At 46.8% G+C, this 18,941-nt stretch overlaps 1 protein-coding gene across 1 annotated transcript in view; it reads right to left on the bottom strand.

Annotated features, from left to right (window-relative positions):
* Window positions 1-5,478: 5,478 nt before the first annotated feature.
* The window catches only part of LOC112975470 (multiple epidermal growth factor-like domains protein 6), a 36,288-nt gene continuing 22,825 nt past the window's right edge, over window positions 5,479-18,941 (bottom strand). The window contains exons 7-8 of the mRNA XM_026085638.1: window positions 7,533-7,637; window positions 5,479-6,125 (exon numbers count right to left, since the gene is read on the bottom strand). Coding sequence (XP_025941423.1) covers window positions 6,055-6,125; window positions 7,533-7,637 — 176 coding nt within the window. The 3' untranslated portion in view covers window positions 5,479-6,054. The remainder of the gene's footprint in view (window positions 6,126-7,532; window positions 7,638-18,941) is intronic.

The following is an 18,941-nucleotide window of genomic DNA, read 5'->3' as shown; positions in this document are numbered from 1 at the left end:
GCTGCCCTTGTTCCATCGCCCTTCTGAGCCAAACGGAGCTAGAGAAGAAATCCCAGCCAGGCACAACTGCGCTGCAGTGCTGTGGACCGCAAGAAATCTGCGCTGGGCTCAGGCTCTTCTTCCCTCCCCGGCAGAAAGCTAAACCTCTGAATCAGTAGGCTGTTTGTAAATAAAAGTATTTTGGCTCTTGGAAGAAAGCGCTCTGCTTAACTTAGCCCTGATACCGTCAACAGTGGAAGTGTCTGATAAACTGAGAGCTGAAGAACAATTGCTGCTATTTAATCCCACAAACAGATTTTAGCTTGGCCTTGTGAACTGTAAARCCACGGAACATTAAACACAATACCTTGCTATTGTCAGGCCTAAAATTTGTGCCGGTGTTCAGTTTGGGCTAGAAAGTTACCTGAGTTGAAGCAAGAGTTATCGTGCATACGCGCTCACTGCTGTTCTCTTTCTACGTTGGAGAGGAAAGTCTGGCTCCTGGGTCCAAGAAGAGTCTACCAAGTAGACTCTCTTGCTTCCAAAGAAAACCCRAACCTCTCCAGTTTTGACTTTAATGTCTTCGACTCTCTTGCAGTCCTTTGTTTCTCTTTGAAGGTCCCCTCCGGGAAGAGCGCTGCAGTAAACCTGTCCATGCCACCCCTCCGCTCCAAGCCACTGAAAGCAGCCCATGCAGAAACACTCCAAAGGCTGCCAGCTGAACCGTTTGAAGGGATTAGCAGGAGGAACAGGGTCATTAGTCAATCAAACAACACTGGGGGCATGTCAAATGCTTGTGTAAATGAGGGCAGCACTATAGAAGAAGGAAACAATGATGTTCTCCCGAAGCGGCGACAAAGCCGTTTCAGCTGGCCTTGCGAAAGCAGACRCGCTCGCTTACAGCTGACCTGTCCCTCGTGCGGGGCTAAAGGAGACTTGGTCTGGCCGACTGTTCAAAGCACAGCCAGGCTAATTAGGAAGGGTCCTGTCTCCGAAGCGCAGCAACGTTCCCACGTAGCAGCCCCGAAAGCCTGAGCGTTGCTGAAACGATCCACTCCGCGCTGAGCATGCGGTAAGCGAATGTGAAGCCAAGCAGCTGATTTACGGCACGAAACGCAAATAATAGCAGCCTTTATGCTTTCCGGCCTCTTCGCGAAAGGCCCCTGCAACAAACACAGCTCCAAAACGCGCAGCGGCCTCCCGGCCCCCGCGGCGGCGCGGCGGCCTCCCGAGAGCAAACYGGCTTCCGCGGGGCGCTCCCCGGCCTCGGCGGGAGCGCGGAGCGCGGCGGGAAGAGCTCTCGGAGCTCCCCGGGGCTCAGGACGCGCCACGGGCTCCGGCGGCTGGACCCCCGCTGCTTCGGCTAATAAGAGCAGGCACCGCGAGCACTGCTCTGTCCTCCTCCTCCTTTTGCAGCTTTCATTCCGGTATCTCAGAGTTCATCAAAACCCGACAAAGCGGCTACCAAACTGCCAGGTGTCCCGGGGACCCTGGGAAGACGAGGCGGGCTTGGAGCCGGACGCAGCTCGCTCCCTCCTAGGAAGGCGCCTGCACGGAGAGACTATCTCTGTCCAAGCTCAAAGATCTGAACTGTGAGACTCGCCTTAGGAATATCCCGACCTCGAAATCTCCATTTACAGCCCCTTCATCTATTAGACATGGAAAATAATGACGGAGTCTAGGACAAGCAAGCCGCTTCCTCAGCTCAGGAACAATCTCGGCAATTATTATATTATTGTACAGTTCAACCTCTTTCTGTGTTTTGCTGCACTAACAAAGCTCCGGGACATAGCAAAGCTCTGACATATTTAATGAAGGACTGTGGTTTCCAGCATTGGACTAAAAGGGTCGCAAAGATGTCTGTTCCAAATGCAGCAGATAGCGTTGTGTGTCCTGACACCACATATTGTAGGTGACAGATCAGAAAAAATGATTCACTCATTAACCATTCTCTGTCTTTCTCCAAAGCCATCTCCTCTGAAGGACTTCTTGGAAGCACATAGCATTTCCAGCCTCCGGCCTCCCATTCCATCATTGAAATTCAGCACAAATATTGACTGACCGACTGGCATAGAAATTAACCATCCAGATAACTTTTAACCGTAGAAGAGGACATGAGATTCCAGATAATTAGGTTTTCTCCAGAAGTCTGTCCAATACAATATTTACCAAGGAAAACCATTTACAGAAGTAAGTAAGAAATTAAGATGAAGGGATGAGTTTGCGACTGGGATCTTCCAGTACTCTTAATCAGCACATTCTCTGTGGCAAGCAGGAGAGGGCTTTGGGAGGATGTTAGGGATAACAAAAAGCATCAAGAGACAAACAGAAAGCAATTCTCTGCAAGCTAGGGCTTATATAGCATTTTCTTCGGTCTTTCTGAGCCTTTCAGGACTCTAGAGCTGGGGCAACATGTTTAAAAGCTAGATGGCAGGAAAGTTTAAAATGAAACTTGGAAGCCAGGAAAGTTTTCTGAAGATGCTCTTGCAAAATAAACACCGCCCCCAAACCACTATATCTGTATCTGTTTCCTTCATCTGCAGTTAATGCAAATGTTCCACTGTTTGCAGAACCTACACCAGTATATAGGCTTTGGATTATATGAACACACGCGTTCTCTCAGGAAGCAAGTTAAGTACCTGGTTTCACCTCTTTTTTCCTCTCTCCAGCCTCAGGGCCATTGTTTTTATGACATAAATACAGTATTTCACCTGACGCTACTAAACCCAGGAGATTCTGAGCAGGATGACCATCATCGTGGGAGATGAACCTGGAGTCAGACAACTAACAGTACACAGAGATTCTTCAAGGACCTTCCTATGGCCAATACGGCAGAACGGACACATACCGGAGTTGATTTCCTAACTATCTGCGGCCTCCTTGTTTATCTCCCATGACAAGGGCTGATGTGAGCATTTTGCCCTTAATCCCAAGCCTGCACCCAGGTCTGTTACGAGAGCTGACGCAGAAGAGGATATCTGCAGCTTCATCCTTTTCTCTCAGGCAGGAAATGCTCTCGCTACAGATGAGCTTCATTCGTCCCAGCAGGATGATCGCAAAGCAGCTGGGACTCTGACGTGACAGGGCTTTAGAGGTATGCTTTCCACGGGGGTCACTCTCCAACGATCCACGGGAATCAGAACGCAGCAGGAGAAACTGTGGAAATGTGCTGTAAATCAGCCTGTTTTCCAGAGCGGCCGAGGCTCGTGAGACAGCGGCCCAAGAAGATAAACCACCCTTGAATAACGCAAAGCAGAGAGTTCTCTGGGTGCTACACGCCTTCTGGCTCAGGAACCCACAGTGCTCACACACCAGACGCGACCCGGCTTTTGAGGTGGGGTGGATTTTTAACGCCATTCTTTAAACCCAAGCGAGTTAAGGAACCTAAGACCTGTTAAGGAGCTGTGATCAGCTCGCTCTGCGTAGACATAYGCTACCCTTCATTTGGCCAAATCCTTTCAAACTGCTAGCACCTCTCATATTCACCACGTGCCCTTTTCAAAAAACCCACTGAGGAGACCGATTCGTATTGGTTACATTACATTTTCCGCCCCGTTACCAGAAGACAAGGGAAACAATAGAAGTCATAAACAAATCAGCATTTCCTGGCTAGGTCTAAGTCTTCAAAGGTCCATCCACTTCCTTCTAGCCCTTGAAGTGACCAGATACTCACGTCTAGATGGATTTGCTGGAAGAAGCAGGATGGCTGTGCCTTTGCAATGTTTATAAACAACAGGGCTAGGGAAGTGTTATCTTGGTAGAATGGGATGTCAGGAGGTTACTCTTGCCATGAGCTTGAGACATAAGTCACTTTATTAAAATAGTTTGAGGATGCAAACGAAATTACAGTCATTTAGAAACACAAGTGAAAAGTGACATACCCAACTCATGCACTGGGAATTGGTAGAAAAATCTTGGGCTTTTTACTCAGTTTAGCACTTCAAAAAGGTTCAAAACCTGTTATAGTTTACATGATTGTCCAAACTGCAACTCTTGGAGGTCAATCCACACCTTATTTTTAATCAGAGACTATAATTTTCCACTTTCTCTTACAGTCACCTCTTATGTGATCAGTGTCCTTTCGCACTAGAAGTTTCCCTTTGCCTTGAAAATCTGTCAGTGCAATGGGAAGACTGGAAACCAGCTCAGAAAACTGTGATACTAACTAGTGATTTGCAGTTCACTTGCCTTGTTCCATTTGCCCCTTTCTCTTCTTCCTTCCTTCTCTTCAGCAGCCCTGCAGAAGAATATGAAGACAGCGCACCACGCTGAGCCTGCTGCTAACACAAGCTGCTATTGTCCTCCCTTTCTGGCTCACGCTGCTCCTGCCAAAAGCTTTACAGGGAAGTAAAATAAAAGCTAATCTTCAGTCTTCCAAAGTCTGACCTTTTAAAACCAAAAGCATGGGCTTCAGGTTCCTTGTTCGAGGGGGGCAACATCAGTGGAATTTACAGATGTATTTTCTTCCTCTCCAAAATAAACCAGTCATTTCCCCTTTAAAAGAATATTTGGAGGTCTCAGAAATGTGTTCTTTGTTTTCAAATCTGCAACCAATTATAATTTTGGGAATTGCTAAATATTTCCAAATGTGAAAATGCTTTTACCGTGCTGGTTCTGCACTGGAAGGCACCCTGCATTTATTTTATTAATTTGTATGAGAGAAGCTATGACAAAAAAATTGCAGTGGACAATTTAAGGACTGTTTATTTCCTAGAAAACCCTGTAATCTAGCCTTCACATGTGCAAGCATGAACCTAAGCAGTCAGTGCGGGAGTGCGTACATCTCTGAGAATTTAGCTACGCTCTAATCCTTCTTGGTTCAAAGGACGAGGGAGAAGCAGTATTTTAACTAGTACATTTAAACTGCAGATAGCAGGATATCACTGGCTGGATAAATAATTTGGAGGTACGTTGCTATTACAGTTTGACTATTTTAGAAATGCAAAACAAAAAAGCAAAATAGAGTGAAAATTGTTTCTAGACCAACCAGCGTCCTTTTCATCTTAATCTCGGCCTCTGCAGGCAGGCAGAAGCAGTGCCAGGCCCACGCTGTACCTGCCTTGCCGGCAGGCCAGGAGCAGCTCTGCCGTGCTTGACCTAAATGCAACAGCAACATAAGCAAAGCTCGAGGAACTTGTCGCCCTCCTGCCATCTCCCCAGGTCACAAAAGTCTCTGGAGTGAAACGTACACAAACGGTACCCAAAGCGGTCCGTACGTGTCAACATCACGATGCTCAAGACGAGCAGAACGCTGCGCCTCCCTCGGACGCGAGGACGCTAACGCAGGAGGGAGCAGCCTGCATGTCCAGCGTGGTGTCAGCGCGGGGCTAACACCGGATGGCATCCCTGGGAATGCTGTAGGCAGAAGGACAGTCGGCCTGGGAGACACGTCACACCTTGCTGCGGTGGGAGATGAAAGCTCGCTGGTGACACCAGGCGCTAGCGTAGGATGTGGACCCGGCACCCAGGCAGAAATGAATTTTTTGAAAGTCTCAGACACTCTACTAGTGATTTCTGCACCGTGTCAGACCAGTTCAGGCCACCTCTATGCTTGCAATGCCTGTGCCGCAGGGCATAAAAATCACGGAAATCAGTGAAACCGCGAGAGGGGCAAGGTTTTGTACTCAAGTAACAAGGTAACGCGGCACTAGCACTAATTACTCTCCCTGGCCTTGCAGGAAATCACAGACCAGCTCGCGGTGTCAGTCATCCTAGACAGACGGACAACGAATGCCTTTTGCAGAGAAATGGGGAGGGCATTTCGAGCAGGCCTCGAGCGAAACGCTGGGCCAGCGTCCGCGCCGGCGCAGGACGGCAGCCGCCGGCCCCGAGCACATCGCCATGCAACAGCAAAGGACCCAGGCTCCAGGAGTCACTCGCCTCCAAACGGCATCTGCGTTTCTGGAGGTCACTCAGGCTCGGGCGTCCTCCGGAAAAGGGCAGCAGCCAGGCTCGGGATCCTTACAGCTGCGCCTGGGGCAACTTTTTTTTTCACATTATCAAGCAAATTGTTTCATTTTCTAATGGAGAACTTGCGCCATCGCAGGAACCCTGGACGCTCAGCTCCAATAACCATCACCCACAGACTGGTGTCCGGTCAAGCTCAAGGAAAGCCTCAGCCTCTCTAACAAGCATAATTTCAAATCCTGTTAACAATACGTGTTAAAGAAAGAGCAAGGTACGAATACAGCCTAAAGTCAAGCGTATCAAGGACTTTTTGATTAATCTACAGTTTGTATCTGGCTGAGAGAAACCTCCTTCTTTAAAGGGATTATCTGAATGAGACTTAAGGGCCTTTTAAGCACTTCTAAATTGACACTTGTAACAATAATTAAAGTTCCTTAAAATAGATGTACCATGAAAAATGAGAAAGAACAGGCTGACTCAGCAGCTGAAACCTGGCTGAACAGAATATCAGATGATGATTATGAGCTTCCTTGCAAGCTGAAGTGGCAAGAACTCATATCCGCCCTCTTAAAACACAGTGTTCAAACACGCTCTTTCTCTGGAACTAGTCATCGTTCTGTTTTCTGTTCTGATTCCTCTGAGGAGGATGTCAACGGGTTTCAGGCTCTGCAGAAAACATTCCTCTCCAGCCCTGGGTTTCCCAGATACTCAAAGTCCTTCTCAGCGGAAAAGACCAGCTCCAGCTTATGACTATTCCTATGTCAGTGACCAGTCTCTCCTAACTACATAAATCTGCTTTGAGCTCTTAAAGAGCAAGGAACTGCATATCTCTGAAGGAAGAAATGGTTTTTACCTAATGGTAAAAAAATAAATAATTTTCTTATTATTTAATTTGCTGTTATAAATTAGTATTGTCTAAAGTGAATGTGAGCAACTGTTACTGCCTTGCAGCTTTCAGACTTAGCAGTCAAAAGGAAGAAGAAGTATGGATAGCTGTTTCTCTGGAATAGCACAAGGCACATTTCCTTTTACCGTGTGTGAGGCACAGACCACCAGTCCTGCTTTTAGGGGCTGTTTGCTATACACGACCACATCAACAAATCAGAACATCTCTGAATTACCAAACGTAAGAAACTCAATAACCTTGATGAGATAATTTGTATATTGCACAAAAGTTAATTAAATAACGCTTAACAGACCCAAACGAAAGCCTAACCAAAGACATAACTGATCTAGTTAGTCACAGCTTAAGTGTTTTCCTTTCTGATGGTGGCAGCCCGTTGCCACGCTCACGCAGGCTGAGATTCACTGTGCAGGAAATGACCCCAGGGTTTCTTTGTCTGACCCAGCTTTAATCGGCTTCCTTCTCCGATTCCAACAAATCCCTTCTGCTGATGGCAGCCAGGAATAAAGGCTATTGTACAGTATGGAGAAGCAGCGCTACGTTTCACAGCAAGTCATGCTAAGCACTTCCTTCCCAAACATTCAATTCCCAAAACATCACAAACAGTGTCCAAAACAGCATAGAGCAGATAAAATAATGGCTAGTGAAAAAAAAAGCGGGGGGAGGGGGGGAGCATCCCCTAGTCTTTATCCCCTCCACTTCTGACTCAAAATTCAAGGAAGGATTTGAAAAGACTGCTCACCATACTGACAGCGAGGTCCCTGGAAACCGGAGGGGCAATGACAGAGCTGAGAAGATCCTTCTATGCAATTTCCACCGTTGAAACAAACTCCGTAATTGCAGGCAGCTGCAAGTTGGAGGGAGAGAATAATTCTTGAGATCATGATCATAAGAATACATTCACTAAAAATGCCTATTCATTGTGCAAGTTCCTAAAGCCCTGTTACAAACTTCAATAGTTATAAAAATACTGTTAAACCATTTTTGAAATGCAACTTTCTTTTGGTTGACAATGCGATACTCTAACTGTACACAGAGAATCTCCCAAAATTTAGCACAGGAGGTAAAATATCTCAGCTAATGTCTACTTATGTGTTTCAATGGTTTGCACAGGTTTGCAGGATGATATTAACATCCAGTCTTATTAAAATAGAAAACACCAGGATCCCATTCCAGACCTCATCTGAAAAGGATTTTATTAAGCACGACCATTTTTCTTATCCTCCATCTGGAGCCCTGATTTCCAGCTGAATCAGAAAAACTGCTGCCAGCTCCTGAATGATCAGCGTCACTTGCCACATAACCAGCAGATGTTTCTCGAAGGTCTCCCATGTATACCTTCACCAAAGTAGCCCGATTTGCATAAGCTACTTATGGCACATAAAAGAGAAAAGGGAATGTATTGCAGCACTGATAATATTAAATACCAGAACTGGTTACTTAGGGTGAAGAAAGATCCTCTTTCCTCACCTGCTAGGTCAGTTATGCACCGGCAAAGCACGTCTGAAAGCAGCAGTTCCATGACTTGCTTCAAGGCAAGTCCATGATCCCCAGCCAGCAAATATGCACACACAGATTTTAACATTTTCACTTTCCTTTTCAAGGACTTCAGATTTACTCACTTGCCGAAAGTGAGAGCTCAGATTTTGTGCTGTTCCTTCCACAGCAACGGCACAGCAACGCAAGCAGGAGCCAGGACCTACGTTCCCCGCGTTCCCTTGCCCGTTGTTAGGAAGTTAGTTGCTTCAGCAACTGTTAGGGGAAAACAAATTCTTGCACTTGTCGCTTCACACTTGGAAAATCACTCAGTCCTTCCAACGTGATGGCACAGAGCGAACAAAACACTTTGCCTTGACTGCGTTGGGTGTGCTGCACTGTGTTACGTTCTCGCGGTGGGCTCCCAGGGCCAGGAAACAGAAGACTTCTTCTCGTGGAGACACAACCCACCCAATCAGCAAAAGTCTTTGGTCGTGTAACTTACGGCAGCTCCCCAAACAAACTAAGCTACACGAAGGTGACTTTTTCTACTAAGGCTGCCTTCACTGGGCCTTTTGTCAGTAAAACGGTAACAAACCTTTTCTCTACACTCCTTGCTGAGGGAGTAACAGCAGCAAAACCCTAAAGGAGAGAGTAAGCCCCTATCAGCACAATGGAAAAATAAATCTTAATCATTTCACACAGGCATTGAGACAGTCCACTCACCCATTTTCAGAAATACTTGAATTAAAGGCAGTGGGTAATTTTTGCAGTTTTAGACAGTGGCACCTAAGGAGCCAACTCTGCAAGGGCTGAGCACTCACAAACTCCCCCGTCATCTCTCCTGCGCCTGGCACCATCAGACCACGAGGGTTAGCCTGATCTACAAGTACTTGTCTTAAAGTGTAGCTAATTTAATTACAAGGAAACAGTGAGAATTCACACAAAACTATTTACAAAGTTTGAGGGTTGTTTAGAGCCTGTCGCTCCCTCCCTGGAAGTACGTCCGTCCACCCAAAGAGCCCACTGAACAGAGCCCAGGTTGATGACAGCAAGCAGCCGTTTTCATTCTTGGCATCGCCCAAGCTGACAACCTGTCCAAAAGCCACTTAGTAAATGAGTTCTTTTTCTAAAATCCATCATGCTGTTTCTGTTGATGTAATATTTGCTCTCCCTCTCTGTTCTAAAAACTCTCACAGAGGTGCTATATAAAATTAAACAGCTACCACCTCCAGCGCGCGCCGTTTCGATTTTCCTCCGAAACAACTGCCTTCATCCCCTTCTGGTGACACTGCAGACAGCTGTCACCTTGATAGAGCTAAACCAATATCTTCAGGAAGTAAAATACCTGAGTACACGCGATTAGTTGACCACCTCCCCACCCCATGGCTAATGCGACAACATCTTCTGCCAGTAACGTGTCAATCCCCACAGTATAGAAGTGGCAAGACGTAAAACTGCCTTAAATGTAATCTGTGAAAAATCACAGCTGAACAACAGGTGAGATTTAAAAACCAGTCTCCCTGTAAATYGGGCTCTACTTTAAACAACATTTCATCCAACGTGGAAATCTTGTGGGTGTCGAAGCCATGAAGCTGACTTGCTCTGGAGGAACTATTCGCTGTAAAGAGTTTGCTCAAGAAATGCATCAATTTCTCCCGCGCTGTTACCTGCAAACAGACGCATGTAATCGCTCCTTATTTACAGTCTTCCAGCAAAGGGTTCACACATTTCAACCCACAGACGGTCCCAAAGAATTCACCAAGACTGCTGTCTTGAGCGTTCGCCCTGTTCCCCTGCGGCTTCTTGAACGAACCCTCCAGCAGAAACTCGGAGCGCCTGGTCCTTTACGGAAGCCCTGCAGCCTCGCACCAAGTCGAGAAGGGGCGAGATGCATTCGCCTTGCCAGAGAGGTTCTCGGCCCTGTAATTTGCTACAAGCGCCTGCAGGCAGCATCAGGGTTAAGCTAAATGTTACGTGATACGAAAACCTCTGCAGGTAGGCTGACATCACCAACTTACACAGTCTGGATTTCAAACAGCAAAATTATTCAACCTTGGCCAAGTAAATAACTCGAACAGGAAACCCAAAGGTGAAGAGCTGCATGCTTTCATCCCAGCCCCTACAGCCATCCATTGCATTCATGGAAAGTCTTGCTGAAATCACAGGTTGGAACATTTAAGAAGATACATATCCTCTTGAAAACCTGTCCTATAGCTGGCTGAATGAAGGACCGCTTCCACCATGGTTCTTGCCCCGTATCTTGCAGTGGGAAGACAGCCATAGAGCTATTTAACCTTCCCCTCAGAGCTCGGATTATTTCTGTCACTGCGAATCAGCGATTAAATATGCAATTAAGTCTCCGGTTCTCCAGCTTGTACTTTAGAAATTCCAAAGGGACTTTCTCATCAACGTTTTGCTTTCCACAAATAAACCCAGCACGTTTATTTCTCAGTAGAAACATGTTTTTGTCAGGAGAGGCGTAAATTGCGGAGTTCGCRGTCGTATTCCCCAGGCAAACGCAGAGACGCCAGCGTGCCTGCAGAGCCGGAACCGGCGGGGGGCACGGCGCAGCCCCGGCGCGCCCCGAAGGCCCTCGCCGGGCCAGGACCGCCGCCCAGGCCCACAGCAGCCCCGAAACCCGGCGGCACGCTGCTGGGCGCCCCCGCAGAGCCGCGATGCCTCGAGCCGCCGCCGCCGCCGCCGCCGCCGCCGCCGCGCCGGGGCGCAGGGCCAGCGCTCCGCTCCCCACGCAGCTCACAGCCCCTGCCCTGCCTTTGCCAAACTGCGGCGCTAAATAATTGTGTTTCCGGCCCACAAACGGGCAAAGGAGCCAGAACGGGGACTCCCACAGGATCCTACTGGATCTTGCAGCAAAAGYGGTAGCTTGCCTGTTTTGAAATCGGAGGGCTCTTTCAGGAAAAAAGGGCTCGAAACTGCTTTGTGTCTCTCCGCTAGGCTYTCCCGGAGGGAGAGCTGGCTCTCCAGGCGCTGGGTTGCCTCCTGAACGGACGAGCGAACGAGCCCGAGCTAAACGGTGAGCCAGCCCGAGCGGTCGCAGCTCGCCGCTCTCCCCAAGCGAAGCGTAAAACGTACACGGCGCCCGAGAACGCTCAGTTAGGCTTTGAAATCCACCTTTTCAAAGCATCTAAATRAACAGAGACCATAAACAAGGCTCCGTTTCCTCCACAGAAAACAATATTTTGTATAATTTATGAAGTGCAACAAATATTTTATACTTCCCGCTAGGAATTACTTATCTCAAAAAGAGAAATGTTTTCAATAAATTGCGTTATAATGTGTGCAGTACTTTGTCAAAACGCAAGCAAGCAGAACAAGTGCCATCTTCTAGGTCCATTTAAAGATTTGGACGATGAATTTTTTTTCTCTGTTCACCAATCTGGACATAGCCGTGTTGCGGGCCAGTTTCTCGTTGTTTCTTTTTCCTGTATCTCCTCTCCCTTTCCCTTTTCACTTTCATTAAACAAATCCAAGAACAATGGAATTGGATCGAACCAGTTAACGGAGAACAAGAAGAACGTCATGCGTCGGCGTGGCTAGGAATACCGTACGCCTGCATGGTGCGAGCTGGCAGATACGCATCTGTAACAGACGTCTTGATGGTTCCTGGTCCGACCAGCTCCCACTTAACTAGGCTGAGATTCCTGCTCGGCCTGGGATGCATTGTGGACAGGGTTGGCCAAGAGCAGTAATGTGGAGTGATGTATTACAGCTTATGCATCCCAGAAAGGAATTCATTGCAACTGCCAACTGTGTCACGGTCACCTGTGTTAGAGGCCCTGGTGTCCCTATAGATCCAGTTTATGGATCCAGAGACCGTAATTATTTCAAGTAGCTGAAATTACAAAAGACAGACCTGGCAGTCCAAGACCTGTTGGCTCAGAAAGACATATTTACTAGAAAGAGCAGAGAACGCAAGTGACCCAGACAAACATTTGTGGCTTAATGAAAGCCAAGTGCAGCTTACACTGAGATTTAGTTGGATTATGTTCCGGCTGAAACACACTGCTGTCCTGCACAGTCGCTGACTACAACTTCTTGCCAACAGAAGAAGTGAACCATCAAACACATACGGCATCCTTTTGAAGATGCAAAGCCTTCTCCACCAAAGTAAAGGTGAGATTTATCTTTGGCTTTGGTGGAAACAACAGTGGAAAGAATGACTGCAATGTTTTTTTCCTGCTAAGACAGTTACGGATTACTGCAATACCAAATCACAAAAGGGTGTAGTTGAGTTGCTATGTAATATCGACTGATGACAGTCAGTGACACCACTCCAGACCCACAGTCAGAACCCGCCGCGGGTAGGTACAGCTGGGTTTGATGATGCAGCACACACAGACAGAACAACCCTTCACACTCTTTAAAATCAGCTTCCAGAAGAATACTCAGACCTGGGTCCTCTCCTTGAAACTTTAACCTTCACCCTCTCTTTAAACAGCTGGACTGCATGGTTCAGGTTAAASGACATTTTCAAGGATTTTATTTAGTAAAGAAGAGGCCCAGGAATTTCGGCCTGACTGCAGAGACCCATGTGCTTCTGGCCACTCTCACTACATGTCTGCTACTCTTCATACTAAATTCACGTCAAGTGAAAAAACACCACCATCTCCTGTTAATATTCTCTGGGCTCACGAGCGTGCAGGCAGAACAAACAAACAAACAGCGACTTCTGGAAAGGCAGTTCTTTCTTCCCTAAACCTGCAAGGCTGCCAGTTCTCTACGTCCTAGCTGCCGTTAAGGAAAAGGCCGGAGAATTAAATGCGTCTCCAGCAGGTACGGCCTGGCAACCAACCGTCAGCTAGTGAAGTGTGCTCACGAGGCCCTCAGAAGACAGTGGCCGCACCGGCCGGCACGGCACGGCACGGAGCGCAGTGCTCGGTCCTGCGCACAGGCCGGTGGGAGAACTCCCCGGCCCAGAGGCGCTAAACCCTGCTTAAGGCCAGTAACGAAACGGTATCTTTGCAGTTGGAGATTCAGCATACAAAAGCCTACGATTAAATTCCATTAACGTTAAATTAACGTAACATTCAATTAACAACAGTAACTAATAAAAAAAGCAGGTCTTGTGATTATTCAATTCATTTTGCGCCATCATAACTGGGGAGGAAAGGCACTCTGTGAGGCTTCAAAAATGCCTCCAACATACTTGGCACAAATTACTTAATGCATGCTCCGAAACACCGATTGTGCATTCGGAACAGAAAAGAAAGAATGCAAGGAAGGACTTGCATTTTTTTGGTGAATTGTCAGGACAGTTTGTGCACACAGAAGGATAAATTTGCAATCTTACCAATGCATTTACAAAGATAATCTGAACGGCTGACTTTGAAGACATACCCACAAAACCAGAGAGGGAGAAGAGAAGGTTACTAATTGCACAAACGAAAGCCAAAGCATGCAGGTTTCAGCTTGCCATGCCTGAAAAAATCCTTCCCTCCTGATTGCAGGCCTCCTAACATTTGCGCAACTAGRGGTCACGTTTTGAGGGTATTAGCATTCCCCAGAATCAGAAGGAGACTATTTGAGTAGGAAAGGCTAGTCCCTTCTAGCTCCCCATTCCTCAGCTCCAATCCTCTACCCAGCTAAGGAATTAAGGTGATGTAGTTAATACAATGCAGATTCACATCCTCAACGCTGTCTTAAATGTTGAAAGGTTTCATCAGCTGCAGAAAGCTCATCACATCAAGCTGCCTGAAATATTGGGCCTCCTGAAGTTAATCTGGAGAGGGAGAAAAATCAACACTGTAGCGTGGCCTGATGTTGGGGCAATACACAGCTATGTCACCTGGAGTTACGCAGAAGGACGTGTCCCTGCCAAAGCAGACCCAGGCAACGGGATGAGGATCAGCAATGGGATGACAAGATCCACCTAGCTCCCACAAACAGTTCACAAGGACTTTTAACTTGTTGCCAAGGTGGTAACTAGAGATTTGACACAGTGCTTTTGAGAATCAACCAAAGGGTTAAACGAGATCAAAGCATTTTTGTATGTGAGCACCGCGACCAAAGAGTAAAAGGACAGAAAGAAAGCTCCAGCCTGTGGTGAAGACCTATTTCTGCCAGACAGACAGAAAAGAAGGAAAAAGAGGGAAAGAGGTTTCCTGTCAGACAAGCACCTGAGCTCCACTACATGGAATATGCAGGCCAAAATTTGGTATCACACCTGCAAATGCTAACTGCAAGGGATGAAAAACAGAAAGGGAGAAGAAGTTCTGCTCTGTTTTCTGCAACTTGATCCCAAAGCAATGAATCTCAAGAGTAAAGCTAAACTTCTCATTTGTGTTCATGAGCAACACCGTAGCCATAACACGAAGCATGTTAATTATCAAGGCAACTGATGGATTACAACGATGACAACCAGCAACGTGCCCGGCACGCCCCCGGCCTTTTTATTCTCCAGTATTCTATACTTACATAGGGCCTTCACTTCCCAAAGATCTCGAAGCACTGACACACTGTACTAGGAGCTGCAACGGAGGGTCAGCTCCAGAGTCTTTGTTACGAGCCCAGCGTGAGAGCGGAAACTCCACTGTTCTTCCGACAGGAGATTTTCACTCCCGCACTGCTGCTCTGAGACGTCCGTAAGAGTGCCGAGCAGGAGACACGGGGCCTAAAGAGATACATCAACGCGGAAACACTCGCGACGAGCTTTTCTCGCAGAAGCACAAACCTCCCAAAACTCCGTTCTCCAWAAAACAGGGATCCGTCGCCACTGGAAGCAGCAGGATGTATTTGTCCTGTGATGGAAGGATATACGTCTCACACGTATCCTCCCAGTCTTGGCTCCACGTGCAGCAAGTTGCACTGTCGCTCCTGGCCTCCAGGCCTGGAACAGCTCCAGCGCTGTTGGGCTCCTGCTGTGTCCCAAGCTGGAATGTTAATAGGCAGCGACAAGCGAGCGGAGCGACTTTCTGCTGCTCAGTGTAAATCTTTCCCTGGCCCTTGCTCAGGGGAAGCAAGAGCTGGCACAGTACTCAAAACGGGAAGCAAGAACTGAACTTCCAGCCTTTGGAAACTGTGACAGCCGGAGCGAGCTGGAAAGGTTGCTGTGCATTTTAGCACCAGCCGCTTCGGTGGAACACAAAATGGAAACATAAAAAGCCACTAGACCAGTTGCTTCTGTGTATCGGAGAGGTTCGTTCCCCTGGGAGAGAAGGCAAAATTCTCCCTTCCCCCTTGCCATATCCAGACAGTGCACTGACTGCCCTGCAGTCGTGGAAGCGACAAAACAGAAATGTTTCAAGAAACAGCGAGAAGTGGGTGGTAAAGGTTCGTGATGTTACTGTGTAACGGATCTGTGGCCCAGGACAAAAATATATCGGTCTAAATATCTGCGTAAGCTCTAACCGCCGGAGGTCACGGCTGATCTGGTTCAGCAACGCTCAGTATTCTCATTTAACGTATGAAGATGCACTCTGCATACAAGATTCTGTAAGCTGGATTAGCTATAGAGGCGTCTCCTACACACAGCAAGATGGGGCGTCAATTACTTTTGCTGTGATTCAGGCAAAACTAGAAGGTATCACGTGTATTTGGAATTAAAATGAACAAACATAAAGCCACAAGGCTCTAAGGAATGGGTTCACAGCAGGAAAAAGCAGGGAAGGGAGCTCCAAAGCTCGCAACGTCCAACTGACACAGAAAGGGAGATGCAGGTATAAAACCAAGGATTTTTTCCACTTTGTTTCAGGGCTCACTGAGGCTAGACCTTGGTCAAATATTGGTGGCAGCCAATCCTGAGAAGTACATTTTCTTTGCCAGGTATTTGCAGAGCTCTTATCATAGTGCAATCAGTTACGACCCACTCTTACATGGAAAACTAATAACCACATTACTAAATTTCCTGCTATTCTCCTTCTATCATTGAATGCTTCATATATCAAACACTGGCTCTTTTTTTTCCTACAGAAACACAATTGGTTTCCTAATTTCCCCTCTCTAATAAGTCTTGATACTGTCTTGAATAATGCTTTCCCCCTGTTTTGCAGTGATTAAGGAGATTTTGCTAAGGTTTAGGTGAACATTGCATTCCGTAAATTTGCTTTTTTGCTATCTATACACACATTCTTATTAGACAACGATATGCATCTGTTCTAGCCATGTGTGTTCCATCACTACTTCTACTTGCGCACAGCAGAAGAGAAGTATTGTGGCAGCAAGTAGAAGAAAAGATACTAAAAAACCTGAACTGCACAAACCTATGGAAAACACAGGCTTTACTAAATCACTTCCATTTTCCAGTCAGCCTGGAGAAACCTCAGAACACCCTGGTTTTAGGCATTTCAAAATATGTTTAAAAAAAAAAATGTTCAAAATATGCCTGGTTAAAAAACAAACACACACAAACTGCAGAGCTAAATTCACGTATAAAAAGGTACGGGTAATGTCACCTAACTTCTTCTCATTTTAAACCTGCCTTAGTTACGGGTCTGYGCAAAGATCTAAGCGTGTTCTTATGTTTCGCATGGTTCACCAGAACCGGTCACACCGAAAAAAGGTTCATCTTGGCGCGTCCACCAGGTTAGCTCCATGTGCAGCTCCAAAACACGAGAGAAAGGTATTCGCTTAAAAGAAAAAAAAAAAAAAAAAAAAGGTACAGGCTTCTCACAGTATTCTCCAGCCTATTCTCCACATCTTCTTGACTAAGTCAAATTTTACTAAGCAATCACTCGCTAAAAAAAAAAAAAAAAAAAAAAGTGGGTTTGGGGGGGGGGCAACAGCTCTGGGGTGTCACTGAAGTAACCAAACGACGGATCCCGGGAGGGAAGGCTAAGGATGCCCTGGGTTATTAATTTCCAACGCACCACAGGAAAAAGATCCAAAGTAACCGACGGAGAGGGACCTCTTGATCACACTGATCGGATTTGGTTGGGTTTCACAGTGTTGCATCTTACATTTATATCGGAGAAGTCAGCAGGAGCACTCGCTTCTCCCTTTTTTTCACATGCACTGTTCACCTTTGTTTCTATAAAACCCTCTTTAAAACGGCTACATGGGGTAACAGGATCAAACAAGAGTTCTCATTTTCCTTATACGTACGGTGCCATTAGCATGTAGCCTTTCAGAAGCAGTGCGGATGTCCAAGTTCGGGGGATAAATTATTTATTTCCTCTTTTATGGACCTCCCTCAGGCCCAAAGGGCAGAGGCAGATAACTGGTAAGATGCAAAATTTCCCTGGGAACTAATTAAGCTGTAACTAGCAAGCCCGAAATTTAACTTTACCTGGTTCTAAGTCTCATTCTGACTGACATCTGAACTCGGCACAGTTTGCACCTTAGATGCATTAGCGCCGAAATACTTAAGCCTCAGTGCCGGTTCTTTTAAGGACCTGAAGATTTTTCAAATCCCCCCTCCAAAAAAAAAGACTATTTAATAATACAAAGGTAGCATTGAAGTTCAAGTACTCATCTACCCAAAGTAATGAAATGGTGATGAAATATTGTTTCAGAAAGCCAGTTATCTTCTTATCTCATGTTTTAGTCACTTTTTGCAGCCATGTAACCTTGGGGACCCGGGCAATCCCGYATCGATCGCATGCTGGCCCACTGGTGTAACATACTGGAACCAGGGAAATTTTTTCGCAAGCATCCTGTTCAGCTGAGTCTTGCAATATAATGCCCGTTATTAGCTGTACTTGCCAGGGCACAGGCCTCTTCCCTCCCCTGCAGCCAGGCAGAAAGAGCCCATGGCAACGAACGTGTCGCTGGAAATTCCTGTGCCCGTGGGTGCTCCAAGACGCGTTTTTCTAAAGTCCTGCAGGCTTAAATTTTTGCTAGATGCCTAGTCTTGCAAGCAGGGATATCTTCTGTTTCCTTTCTTTCTTGCCTCRGTGCTATTAGACGGAATCGATCAAGTGGTCAAACGGCATAGTAACGYGGCTCGGTTTTCCCGGAATCCTTCACCTCAATGAGCAGGCGCCGGAGAGAGGCCCAGTAAAGCTCAGCCTGGTTCCACGATGTCGCATTTGCCAGTGATGCTCCCCCTTCAGAGGCAGTTCAGGGAGGCCCAGACGACAGCAGTGGAAAACATTAGAAGAAACCGCAGCGACACAGGTCGGGAGTTAGAAGGTATGGGTGTTATTCCTGGCTTTGCACTAGATTTCCTGAAGGACTTGGACGATTCATTGCTCTGTGCTTCAGGCTGGCACGGACAGAGTGAAAATAATAATCTGCTTCCTAGCCCACTGGGGCTGAAGGGGTCTGCAGGTCTCAGTCCCTGACGCTTTCTAAGGCCTTCTGCAAACTAGCTTGTAATTCAGTACGACATAATTTAATGCAATGGAAATTTGGGAGAAGGATAACTACGCTGTTCTGCGAATGGAAAAGACAGGATAAATTACAGAAAGTATCATCATCATCATCTGTTTAAAATATCTTTTGCAAGGTGTGGGAACAAGAGAGAATTCAGGGAGAAAGATAAGGGGGCACACGGGAAAAACAGTACGTGGCAGCCAAAGCACACCACCCTTTTGCAACATGAGTAACGAACTAGCTGGTGAAGGCCAGACAGTTTGTTCCAGCTGCACGGCGGAGGAGGGAGCGATACGGAGGTATCACGGTCCGCCCCTGACCACAAAGGGTTGCATCCCAAAAAATAATTGCTGCTCACAGACTAACTGTTGACCTATAGTACCCCCAGCCTCATTATCCC

The sequence above is a fragment of the Apteryx rowi genome, unplaced genomic scaffold, assembly GCF_003343035.1.
Source record: "Apteryx rowi isolate R43461 unplaced genomic scaffold, aptRow1 scaffold_67, whole genome shotgun sequence".
Taxonomy (NCBI): Eukaryota; Metazoa; Chordata; class Aves; order Apterygiformes; family Apterygidae; genus Apteryx; species Apteryx rowi.
This window is presented reverse-complemented; position numbering and strand designations above follow the sequence as displayed.